The sequence below is a fragment of the Nerophis lumbriciformis genome, linkage group LG24, assembly GCF_033978685.3.
Source record: "Nerophis lumbriciformis linkage group LG24, RoL_Nlum_v2.1, whole genome shotgun sequence".
Classification (NCBI taxonomy): domain Eukaryota; kingdom Metazoa; phylum Chordata; class Actinopteri; order Syngnathiformes; family Syngnathidae; genus Nerophis; species Nerophis lumbriciformis.
This window is the reverse complement of record NC_084571.2, coordinates 31605899-31619509: the sequence shown is the minus strand read 5'-3', so window position 1 is coordinate 31619509 and position 13611 is coordinate 31605899. Positions and strand designations below refer to the sequence as shown.

At 40.1% G+C, this 13611-nt stretch overlaps 1 protein-coding gene across 1 annotated transcript in view; it reads right to left on the bottom strand.

Annotated features, from left to right (window-relative positions):
- LOC133620548 (inactive phospholipase C-like protein 1) overlaps positions 1–13611 on the bottom strand; it is a 323140-nt gene that overhangs the window by 5175 nt on the left and 304354 nt on the right. Inside the window, exon 24 of the mRNA XM_072915928.1 lies at positions 2229–2872. Coding sequence (XP_072772029.1) covers positions 2480–2872 — 393 coding nt within the window. The 3' untranslated portion in view covers positions 2229–2479. The remainder of the gene's footprint in view (positions 1–2228; positions 2873–13611) is intronic.

Below are 13611 nucleotides of genomic sequence, written 5' to 3'. Positions count from 1 at the left end.
TTTGACTCATTTTACTCACAGACTGTATTGATTTATATTGATATATAATGTAGGAACCAGAATATTAATAACAGAAAGAAACAACCCTTTTGTGTGAATGAGTGTAAATGGGGGAGGGAGTTTTTTTGGGTTGGTGCACTAATTGTAAGTGTATCTTGTGTTTTTTATGTTGATTTAATAAAAAAAGAAAAGAAAAAAAAAATGGAAAAAAAACGATACCGATAATAAAAAAAACGATACCGATAATTTCCGATATTACATTTTAACGCATTTATCTACTTTAGAGTTTAAGTTGTTATTCATGCACACATCTTCTTTCGGTGCATTTGTCTTGACAATCACGTTCATGCTGCCATGCTTTTATTTTGAAGCGTACTTTGGACTGTGCTCCGAACAGGAAGTCTATTTGTGCATATTTTAATGAGTTTTTAACTAAACCCTAGTTAGGGTTATTGTAGTTTTGTGTTTTGTTATGTAAGAACAGACCATATGAATGAAGTGGTATTAAAGGGAGAATCATATACAACAACTTCCTTACCTAGTACTGATAAGCAATCATTCTTGAGGGAGGACTCTTAGTTAATGGCTTACTGGTTGTATAATAAGGCCATGCAGAATAGGGCATTAATAAGTACTTAAAGGGGAACATTATCACCAGACCTATGTAAGCGTCAATATATACCTTGATGTTGCAGAAAAAAGACCATATATTTTTTTAACCGATTTCCGAACTCTAAATGGGTGAATTTTGGCGAATTAAACGCCTTTCTATTATTCGCTATTATGACGTCACAACGCGACGTCATATCGGGAAGCAATCCGCCATTTTCTCACTTTCGTCGGTGTGTTGTCGGAGGGTGTAACAACACGAACAGGGACGGATTCAAGTTGCACCAGTGGCCCAAAGATGCGAAAGTGGCAAGAAATTGGACGAAATTTGTTCAAAATACGATGGTGTGGGGAAAGCCGACGAAATGGTCAGTCGTTTGTTCCGCACACAGAGATGGCAAGAATGTGTGGATATCCTGCGACACTCAAAGCAGATGCATTTCCAACGATAAAGTCAAAGAAATCTGCCGCCAGACCCCCATTGAATCTGCCGGAGTGTGTGAGCTATTCAGGGACAAAGGACCTCGGTAGCACGGCAAGCAATGGCGGCAGTTTGTTCCCGCAGACGAGCGAGCTAAACCCCCTGGATGTCTTGGCTCACACCGTCCCTTATGCCACCGAAGATGATCAAGAGAAGAATATCGACCCTAGCTTCCCTGGCCTGCTGACATCAACTCCAAAACTGGACAGATCAGCTTTCGGGAAAAGAGAGCTTTATTCATTACTCGCGGTTTTACGTAAATTATTATACATAAACTGTGTTTACCAATAATTTAGCTTAAAAACATTTTTTTTTTTCAATCATTCGAGTACATTCGGGTAGTCTTGTGTAATGCAGTATTTTGTGTCTATTTAGGTATGGTTAACCTGAGTGCTGAAATCGTGGAAAAATATATGTTCTTAGCGCGCTTGAAATGGGCTGTCTGCACTCTCAAAGTGCATGTTGTTGCCAAATGTATTTCATATGCTGTAAACCTAGTTCATAGTTGTTAGTAATCATCTTATCAGACGGTGTTAAGCCGCTGAAATCCGAGTCTGAATCCGAGCTAATGTCGCTATACCTTGCTGTTTGTTTGTATTGGCATCACTGTGTGACGTCACAGGAAAATGGACGGGTGTATATAACGATGGTTAAAATCAGGCACTTTGAAGCTTTTTTTAGGGATATTGCGTGATGGGTAAAATTTTGAAAAAAACTTCGAAAAATAAAATAAGCCACTGGGAACTGATTTTTAATAGTTTTAACCCTTCCGAAATTGTGATAATGTTCCCCTTTAATAATGACTAGTTAAGAGCCAATATGTTACTAATTTGTATGTTAATAGTCAACTAATTAATGGTGAATATGTTCCCCATACTAAAGTGTTACCAATTTTTGCTCTGCACATATTTTACCTTTACAATTTCCTTTTCAGTCAAACGGGACGGTTAACAAAATCAGCATTTTAACGTTTTTGGTAAAACCACCGAAGCCAAATGGATTATTATTTCTTCACAATCCGACCTTTTGGATTGGAGTTTTTTTTCGAACATTCACGATGGCTAAAAGAGCGAAAACCCTTTCGTTCATACACTGTATGTGCATCCGTGTGGACGTGGGCTAAGATGATGACATTTACCTGTCAATCACATGCAAATGTGTAACAGTGGACCGTCTTGTCTAGTCGTCTTCTTCAGCTCTCTCCGCAACTCTGACCTTTCACACTTGCGTCTCGCTTCTTACGCGCCGACTCTTCCTCGCCATCATCCTCATTATCATCTGGTTGACTCCGTCCTCCGTCATCCTTTCTTCACCGCCCTCACCCGCCACTTCTTTCATACTTTCTCCCTCGTTCGTCCCCTTGTCATCTCTGTGGGCACAGGCTGCGGGTCAGCAGGTTCCCGCCGGATCACGGCCGAACGCCTCCTTCTCGAAGATGGAGTCCAGAGGTCCGGCGGCTCTCTGGAACTGGGGTAGGTCCGGGGGAGGGTTGTAAGCTGGTGGTGTTGGGACACTTTGGAGCAGAGGGAGGGGTGTCAGCGGGGAATGAGGAGGTCCGGTCTGGGTTGGAGTCTGTGACTGGGGCATCATCGGAGGGGTCTTGGTCTGAGGTTGTTGCTGCTGTGTCTGCAGGGGGTAGTGGTGCTGTTGGGGAAGATGGGGCTGCGGCTGTGGGGAGGAGGCGCCGTTCTTACTGAGGCCACAGGACTGAGCCGCACAGTGGATCTGACGCAGGGTGTCCAGGGCCTCGCTCTTGGCGTGCTTCAACAGGTCCGCCTGGCCCTGCATATCACACAACACAATTTTGTTGATCTGAGGAAATCATGATCAATCATGTAAATCTGTCGGATATAGGGATGTAAATCTCTTTGTGATGGACGATTGGATTTGCATCTCAATACATGGGTTACGATCAGAGATGTCCGATAATATCGGACTGCCGATATTATCGGCCGATAAATGCTTTAAAAATGCAATATCGGAAATTATCGGTATCTGTTTCAAAAAGTAAAATTTATGACTTTTTAAAACGCCGCTGTACGGAGTGGTACACGGACGTAGGGAGAAGTACAGAGCAGTTGCGTCTCCCAGTCATACTTGCCAACCCTCCTGATTTCCCCGGGAGACTCCCGAATTTTAGTGCCCCTTCCGAAAATCTCCCGGGGCAACCATTCGTCCGAATTTCTCCTGATTTCCACCCAGACAGCAATATTAGGGGCGTGCCGGCCCAGTCACATAATATCTACGGCTTTCCACACACACAAGTGAACAGCCATACAGGTCACATTGAGGGTGGCCGTATAAACAACTTTAACACTGTTACAAATATGCGCCACACTGTAACACAACATAAACACAACAGAACAAATACCCAGAACCCCTTGCAGCCATACTTGCCAACCTTGAGACCTCTGATTTCGGGAGGTGGGGGGAGGGGGTGGGGTGGGCGTGGTCGGGGTGGGACGGGGGCGTGGTTGGGGGCGTGGCTAAAAGGGGAGGAGTATATTTACAGCTAGAATTCACCAAGTCTAGTATTTCATATATATATATATATATATATATATATATATATATATATATATATATATATATATATATATAAGAAATACTTGACGTTCAGTGAATTCTAGCCATATATATATATATATTTTATTATATATATATATATATATATATATATATATATATATATATATATATATATAAAATAAATACTTGAATTTCAGTGTTCATTTATTTACATATATACACACACATATGCACTAGATGGCAGTATTGTCCTGTTTAAGAGTGTCACAACATTGCTGTTTACGGCAGACGAACTGCTTTACGGTATACAAAAAAGTGACTGCTGTTGTTGTGTGTTGTTGCCACGCTGGGAGGACGTTAATGAAACTGCCTAACAATAAACCCACATAAGAAACCAAGAACTCGCCCTCCATCATTCTATAGTTATAACGTGATTGGGCAGGTATGCTTTTTTATATTGTGGAGGACCTGAGTCCGCCTGAATTTCGGGAGAAAATTTGTCCCGGGAGGTTTTCGGGAGAGGCGCTGAATTTCGGGAGTCTCCCGGAAAATCCGGGAGGGTTGGCAAGTATGCTTGCAGCACTAACTCTTCCGGGACACTAAAATATACCCCACCTTAACCCAGCCCACCTCAACCTCTCTCAGGGAAAGCATGTCCCAAATTCCAAGCTGCTGTTTTGAGGCATGTTAAAAAAAAACAATGCACTTTGTGACTTCAATAATAAATATGGCAGTGCCATGTTGGCATTTTTTTCCCCATAACTTGAGTTGATTTATTTTGGAAAACCTTGTTACATTGTGTAATGCATATGCGGTCCTCTCCAAGGTTTCTCATAGTCATTCACATCGACGTCCCTCTGGGGTGAGTTTTTCCTTGCCCTTATGTGGGATCTGTACCAAGGATGTCGTTGTGGCTTGTGCAGCCCTTTGAGACACTTGTGATTTAGGGCTATATAAATAAATATTGATTGATTGATTGATTGATTGATGCAAGTGTAAGCCACTGTGACACTATTGTTAATTATTATTTTTTAAGTTTTTATATGTCTTTTATAATGTTCATGAGGTATTTCTAATCACTGCTATGTTGGAATTGTTATTAATATTGATACTGCTGTTGATAATATCCATTTTTGTTTGACTGCTTTTGGATTGTTTTGTGTCATGTTTGTGTGTCCTCTCAATTGCTCGGTTTATTGCTATTCTGAATGTTGCTGGGACTTAAATTGCATTATTATGGTATTGTTGTGTATTGTTTTGTTGGATTGATTAATTAAAAAAAAGAAAAAAAAAATTAAAAAAAAGAATGTATTTATGATGTAATTAAAAATAACAGCACTAGGGGGCAGTGTTACCCCAATAAATAAAGTGCTTTGGCCCTGTTCCAATTTTTTCCTCCCTGAGTTGGTGGAGAATGCTGTCATGTGGCCATAATGTCCAACATTTCTGCTGACTGTTTACATAAGTTTACCACCATGTGTGGATCATCGCCCCGCCCAGATGAAAAAGACACTGTGACTTCTAAACTGTGAGTGTGCATATTTGACTTCACCCGGGACTGAGGCGCCATGTTTAATCATCATACTGAACCGCTCCGGGCCCGACGTCCCAGTCCAGACGACGCATAGAAGCTCACGCGTCACAAATGTCACGGTCCGACCCCCCAACTCCCTGAAGGATGAGTAAAGAATGCTTGTACATTGGCACCGCATGTGGTCTTTCTTTCACATGAGACTCTCCGACACGCGAGCATAAATAAGTCATGTTTTTGGAAAATAAAAAATAAAACAAGTTATGCAAGTCGTGACTCAGCGAGCGTACAATAAGACGGCGACAAGCCCGGCCTGTGATGTCACAGAACCCTCAGACCCGCTTATTCGTGTCTGTGGTCATTCACAGGGGGTGCGGGATTAGCCAAAGCAAAATCGCACCACTTTATCCTCATTAAAACCTAACCCCTCCACTCTTTGTTTGCACAAATAAGATCCTCTTTTTAAAGGGGAACATTATCACCAGACCTATGTAAGCGTCAATATATACCTTGATGTTGCAGAAAAAAGACCATATATTTTTTTAACCGATTTCCGAACTCTAAATGGGTGAATTTTGGCGAATTAAACGCCTTTCTATTATTCGCTCTCGGAGCGATAAGCAATCCGCCATTTTCTCAAACACCGAGTCAAATCAGCTCTGTTATTTTCCGTTATTTTCGACTGTTTTCCGTACCTTGGAGACATCATGCCTCGTCGGTGTGTTGTCGGAGGGTGTAACAACACGAACAGGGACGGATTCAAGTTGCACCAGTGGCCCAAAGATGCGAAATCTTTCTCAACCAGCTATTGCAAGGAATTTAGGGATTTCACCATCTACGGTCCGTAACATCATCAAAGGGTTCAGAGAATCTGGAGAAATCACAGCACGTAAGCAGCTAAGCCCGTGACCTTCGATCCCTCAGGCTGTACTGCATCAACAAGCGACATCAGTGTGTAAAGGATATCACCACATGGGCTCAGGAACACTTCAGAAACCCACTGTCAGTAACTACAGTTGGTCGCTACATCTGCAAGTGCAAGTCAAAACTCTCCTATGCAAGGCGAAAACCGTTGATCAACAACACCCAGAAACGCCGTCGGCTTCGCTGGGCCTGAGCTCATCTAAGATGGACTGATACAAAGTGGAAAAGTGTTCTGTGGTCTGACGACTCCACATTTCAAATTGTTTTTGGAAACTGTGGATGTCGTGTCCTCCGGACCAAAGAGGAAAAGGACCATCCGGATTGTTATAGGGGCAAAGTTGAAAAGCCAGCATCTGTGATGGTATGGGGGTGTATTAGTGCCCAAGACATGGGTAACTTACACATCTGTGAAGGCGCCATTAATGCTGAAAGGTACATACAGGTTTTGGAGCAACATATGTTGCCATCCAAGCAACGTTACCATGGACGCCCCTGCTTATTTCAGCAAGACAATGCCAAGCCACGTGTTATATCAACGTGGCTTCATAGTAAAAGAGTGCGGGTAGTAGACTGGCCTGCCTGTAGTCCAGACCTGTCTCCCATTGAAAATGTGTGGCGCATTATGAAGCCTAAAATACCACAACGGAGACCCCCGGACTGTTGAACAACTTAAAGGGGAACATTATCACCAGACCTATGTAAGCGTCAATATATACCTTGATGTTGCAGAAAAAAGACCATATATTTTTTTAACCGATTTCTGAACTCTAAATGGGTGAATTTTGGCGAATTAAACGCCTTTCTATTATTCGCTCTCGGAGCGATGACGTTGTGACGTCACATCGGGAAGCAATCCGCCATTTTCTCAAACACCGAGTCAAATCAGCTCTGTTATTTTCCGTTTTTTTCGACTGTTTTCCGTACCTTGGAGACATCATGCCTCGTCGGTGTGTTGTCGGAGGGTGTAACAACATGAACAGGGACAGATTCAAGTTGCACCAGTGGCCCAAAGATGCAAAAGTGGCAAGAAATTGGACGTTTGTTCCGCACACTTTACCGACAAAAGCTATGCTACGACAGAGATGGCAAGAATGTGTGGATATCCTGCGACACTCAAAGCAGATGCATTTCCAACGATAAAGTCAAAGAAATCTGCCGCCAGACCCCCAGGAAAAGAGAGCGGATGAGGGTATGTCTACAGAATATATTAATTGATGAAAACTGGGCTGTCTGCACTCTCAAAGTGCATGTTGTTGCCAAATGTATTTCATATGCTGTAAACCTAGTTCATAGTTGTTAGTTTCCTTTAATGCCAAACAAACACATACCAATCGTTGGTTAGAAGGCGATCGCCGAATTCGTCCTCGCTTTCTCCCGTGTCGCTGGCTGTCGTGTCGTTTTCGTCGGTTTTGCTTGCATACGGTTCAAACCGATATGGCTCAATAGCTTCAGTTTCTTCTTCAATTTCGTTTTCGCTACCTGCCTCCACACTACAACCATCCCTTTCAATACATGCGTAATCTGTTGAATCGCTTAAGCCGCTGAAATCCGAGACTGAATCCGAGCTAATGTCGCTATACCTAGCTGTTCTATCCATACTTGCCAACCCTCCCGAATTTTCCGGGAGACTCCCGAAATTCAGCGCCTCTCCCGAAAACCTCCCGGGACAAATTTTCTCCCGAAAATCTCCCGAAATTCAGGCGCAGCTGGAGGCCACGCCCCCTCCAGCTCCATGCGGACCTGAGTGACGTGTTGACAGCCTGTTCACACGTCCGCTTTCCCACAATATAAACAGCTAATGATGGAGGGCGAGTTCTTGGTTTCGTATGTGGGTTTATTGTTAGGCAGTTTCATTAACGTCCTCCCAGCGCGGTAACAACACACAGCAACAGCAGTCAAGTTTTCGTCTACCGTAAAGCAGTTCGTCTGCCGTAAACAGCAATGTTGTGACACTTTTAAACAGGACAATACTGCCATCTACTGTACATGCATATGTGACCCACCCATAATGTGTCACATTTTTGTGTTGATTTATTTATTTTATTTTGTGGTTTGAATTCGTTTTTGGAGCTGTCATTACACATTTGTCAGTATTCACATTGGTCAGTAGGGGGCAGTAGGGCGTTTCTTCCCAATTGAATGCTATCACCTGCAGACCGGAAGTGTCTTGTCATTCTGATGAGAGCGACCAGTTTGTGAACAATTGAAACGTCCTGTGTGCTTTTTCCTCCTGTATAACAGGTTAGTTTTGGTGAATCAACTCACTGAATAATATCCATGTGATCTTTTTAAGTTTAAGTACACATTCTGATGGTGGAGTCTAACTCTAAAGTGTTTGTGAGTTGTAGTTTGTATTTGTGAATGAATCCAGTGCACAGCTGCAGTAATCAATACAAAAAGGCGACATGAGTGCGCAATGTTTATATAGGAACTTCTGATCCTAATTCAGACTCCCAAATTAGAGCTCCCGTTTTCTTATTGATTTTATAATGTATATTTGTATAATGTGTGTGTTCTGAAATAGTGACAGATAATAGAACAAGGATGGACAATTCAACCCTTAACTCAACAATGAGTAGATGAGTGTTATGTGTGTGTATATGTGTAAATAAATGAACACTGAAATTCAAGTATTTCTTTTATTTATTTATATATATATATATATATATATATATATATATATATATATATATATATATATATATATATATATATATATATATATATATATATATATATAGCTAGAATTCCCTGAAAGTCAAGTATTTCTTATATATATATATCTTAACCACACCCCCAACCACGCCCCCGCCCCACCCCCGACCACGCCCCCCCACCTCCCGAAATCGGAGGTCTCAAGGTTGGCAAGTATGGTTCTATCCGCCATGTTTGTTTGTATTGGCATCACTGTGTGACGTCACAGGAAAATGGACGGGTGTATATAACGATGGTTAAAATCAGGCACTTTGAAGCTTTTTTTTAGGGGTATTGCGTGATGGGTAAAATTTTGAAAAAAACTTCGAAAAATAAAATAAGCCACTGGGAACTGATTTTTAATGGTTTTAACCCTTCTGAAATTGTGATAATGTTCCCCTTTAATAGTTGTGTTGTGCACTTACATTGCCATATATCAGCTACTGTGTGGAAGTGTGGGGGAACACATATAAGAGTAACATGAAGGCATTGTATCAACTACAGAAAAGAGCTATAAGGATTACTGTATTTTTCGGACTATAAATCGCTGTTTTTTTCATAGTTTGGCCGACTTATACTCCGGGGCGACTTATGTGTGAAACTATTAACACATTACCGTAAAATATCAAATAATATTATTTCGCTCATTCACGTAAGAGACTAGACGTATAAGATTTCATGGGATTTAGCGATTAGGAGTGACAGATTGTTTGGTAAACGTATAGCATGTTCTATATGTTATAGTTATTTGAATGACTCTTACCATAATATGTTACGTTAACATACCAGGCACCTTCTCAGTTGGTTATTTATGCCTCATATAACGTACACTTATTCAGCCTGTTGTTCACTATTCTTTATTTATTTTAAATTGCCTTTCAAATGTCTATTCTTGGTGTTGGCTTTTATCAAATACATTTCCCCCAAAAATGCGACTTATACTCCAGTGCGACTTATATATGTTTTTTTCCTTCTTTATTATGCATTTTCGGCCGGTGCAACTTATACTCCGGAGCAACTTATAGTCCTAAAAATACGGTATTCATAAAGTAGATTATCTAGAACAGTGGTTCCCAACCACCGGTCCGTGGATCGATTGGTACCGGGCCGCACAAGAAAAAAAAAAAAAAAATGTTTTTAATTTTTAATTTTTTTAATTAAATCAACATAAAAAACACAAGATACACTTACAATTAGTGCACAACCCAGAAAACCTCCCTCCCTCATTTACACTCATTCACACAAAAGGGTTGTTTCTTTCTGTTATTAATATTTCTGGTTCCTACATTATATATCAATATATATCAATACAGTCCGCAGGGATACAGTCCGTAAGCACACATGATTGTATTTTTTCATGCCAAAACACACTAACATATTCTTTATTAATTCTGGTTTATTGAAACTACAGGAGCTCGTAAAGTTACAGACATTATGTGTTATGTTTAAGGCTAAAAGTAAAACATGACCAGCAAATTTACAAAAAAAATGTTTGTCATCACGTCTGAAAATGAAGAGCATAGAACATGGTGTCAAACTCTGGCCCGCGGGCCAAATTTGGCCCGCCGTGTAAGTTCACTTGGCCCTTGAGGCGATATCAAATTAACACTAAAGCTGGCCCGTTGATCCTCCCGGGAGTCTTCCAAACGCCAGCCAGCCAGCCAGCCAGCCAAACGAGTGCTGGCCCAGTCACATAACATGTGCGGCTTCTGCACGCACACACACATTAGAATGCAAACGCATACTTCATCAACAGCGATACAGGTTACACTGAGGGTAGCCGAATAAAAAACTTTAACACTGTTAGAAATATATGCCACACTGTGAATCCACACCAAACCAGAACCCTTTGCAGCACTAACTCTTCCGGGACGCTACAAGGTGTGTGTGTGTGGGGAGGGAGGTTAGGTGGTAGCGGGGGTGTATTTTGTAGCGTCCCGGAAGAGTTAGTGCTTCAAAGGATTCTGGGTATTTGTTCTGTTGTGTTTATGTTGTGTTACGGTGCGGATGTTCTCCCGAAATGTGTTTGTCATTCTTGTTTGGTGTGGATTCACAGTGTGGCATATATTTCTAACAGTGTTAAAGTTTTTTATACTGGCACCCTCAGTGTAACCTGTATCGCTGCTGATGAAGTATGTGTTGCATTCGCTCGTGTGCGGTACAGAAGCCGCATATATATTGTGACTGGGTCTGAACGATGTTAGAATGGATGCAAAGCGGACGTGACGATCGCTCGTAGAGTACGTTAAAGGTTAATTTGTTCAACCTAGGCCTGCGGCTTTGTTCAGTTTGAAATTTTGGCCCACTCTGTATTTGAGTTTGACACCCCTGGCATAGAAGAAAAGGTCATTTCAAACATCAGTATTCAAGGACAAGTTTAAAACAAATGTGTATATCAGTGGTGGGGGTTAAACTATGGAATTCTCTTTACAATGTGATAAAAGACTAAAAATACCGTATTTTTCGGAGTATAAGTCGCACTGGCCGAAAATGCATAATAAAGAAGGAAAAAACATATATAAGTCGCACAGGAGTATAAGTCGCATTTTTGGGGGAAATGTATTTGATAAAAGCCAACACCAAGAATAGACATTTGAAAGGCAATTTAAAATAAATAAAGAATAGTGAACAACAGGCTGAATAAGTGTACGTTATATGAGGCATAAATAACCAAGTGAGAACGTGCCTGGTATGTTAACGTAACATATTATGGTAAGAGTCATTCAAATAACTATAACATATAGAACATGCTATACGTTTACCAAACAATCTAATCGCTAAATCCCATGAAATCTTATACGTCTAGTCTCTTACGTGAATGAGATAAATAATATTATTTGATATTTTATGGTAATGTGTTAATCATTTCACACATAAGTCGCTCCTGAGTATAAGTCGGCCAAACTATGAAAAAAACTGTGACTTATAGTCCGAAAAATACGGTATATTCCAATTGAAAAAAATATATAAAGACAGAACAATAAGATCATATGGACAGCCATAAGTGTTTACATTTTGCTTTATATTTATTATTTTACTTATTGTTTTGTCTGGTTTTGTATTTGTTTTGTATCATCCCATGAGGTGTATATTACTTTTTTTTGTTCGGTTTGTACTTCATGAAGTTTTGCACTTGTTGTGTTTTTTTGTTTGTTTTCATTATATTCGGATGTATTTGTTTGGTTTGTATGCTATCCATTAAGTAAGACTACGTATTATGTTGAAGGGGGCAGGAAAATATAAGATTTTCTTCATCCTGTTCCTTCTCAGGCATTGGTGTGTAAATGTGTGTTTAGTTGCTGAGGTTTAATTGTCTATTGATCAAAGATGCACATCAATGAAGGAGATAAATAAAAAAAATGAAATGAAATGAAATAGTGACTTAAAGTTATTGGTGCTGCAGATAAAGCACAAGTCAACTGCGATCGTTCCTGGAAATGAACACAACTATAGTCAACGGCTTTCTTCTACTTCTTGAAAAGTTCAGCCAACTTCGTAAGTCTACTAAACAATGACTGCCTTGATGTGGGAGCTCCACGTTTGAAACGGCATCCATCAATAACGGTTTGCTCTGGGTAAAAAAAAAAGAAGAAAAAAAAAGAAGATAATTGTGCACAAGTCGATCTTGCAGAGATCGGAACAAAGCAGAGAGGGGATGTTTTGGAACAGCCTGTCTTTAGTTAATCCTTGTCCTTGGCCTGCTGGAGGACATTATTTACGCAAAATAAACCCTTTTTTTCCGCTCCACAGAAAGAACATGTACTTTTATTTACGACTTTGGTGATGGCTGGTTTACCCAATGTTCCTAGTTAGTGGCACATGATGTTGAAATGTACTTAAATGTCCCATATTATAGTATTTTTCACCAGTTTTAAATCATATTATGGGTATAGTGTATTGGAAGTGTGTTGTCTGAAATCTACACTGCAAAAATTGAAATCTAAGTGAGATGAAATATCTCAAATAAGGGTGATATTTGCTTATTTTCTGTCTAATAAGATCATTCTTCTCACTAAGTAGATTTTATGTTAGAGTGTTTTACTTGTTTTAAGTGTTTTGGTCCTAAATTATCTCAGTAAGATATTACAGTAAAACATGCTTGAAACTAGAATATCAATCGCGATTCGAATTCGAATCGATTTTTTCCCACACCCCTAATATATATATATATATATATATATATATATATATATCTCAGCTACAATCGGGCGGAAGGCGGGGTACACCCTGGACAAGTCGCCACCTCATCGCAGGGCCAACACAGATAGACAGACAACATTCACACTCACATCCACACACTAGGGCCAATTTTTAGTGTTGCCAATCAACTTATCCCCAGGTGCATGTCTTTGGAGGTGGGAGGAAGCCGGAGTACCCGGAGGGAACCCACGCAGTCACGGGGAGAACATGCAAACTCCACACAGAAAGATCCCGTAGCTGAGATAGGCTCCAGCGCCCCCCGCGACCCCAAAGGGAATAAGCGGTAGAAAATGGATGGATGGGATATATATATATATATATATATATACACACACAGACAGTGTGTATATAATTTCCCCCAGGGATCAATAAAGTACTTTCTATTCTATTCTATTCTATATACAGCATTTGTTACATTGTACAGTTAAAGTGTATAGTATATGTGAAAAATTTATAAAATACATAAATAAAATGTATATAAAATAATACATATCTATTTTTATATATATATATATATATATATATATATATATATATATATATACATACATACATACATACATACACACACACACACACATATATATATACACAATGTAACATATACATACAATGTAACAAATGCAATACATCACATACAACA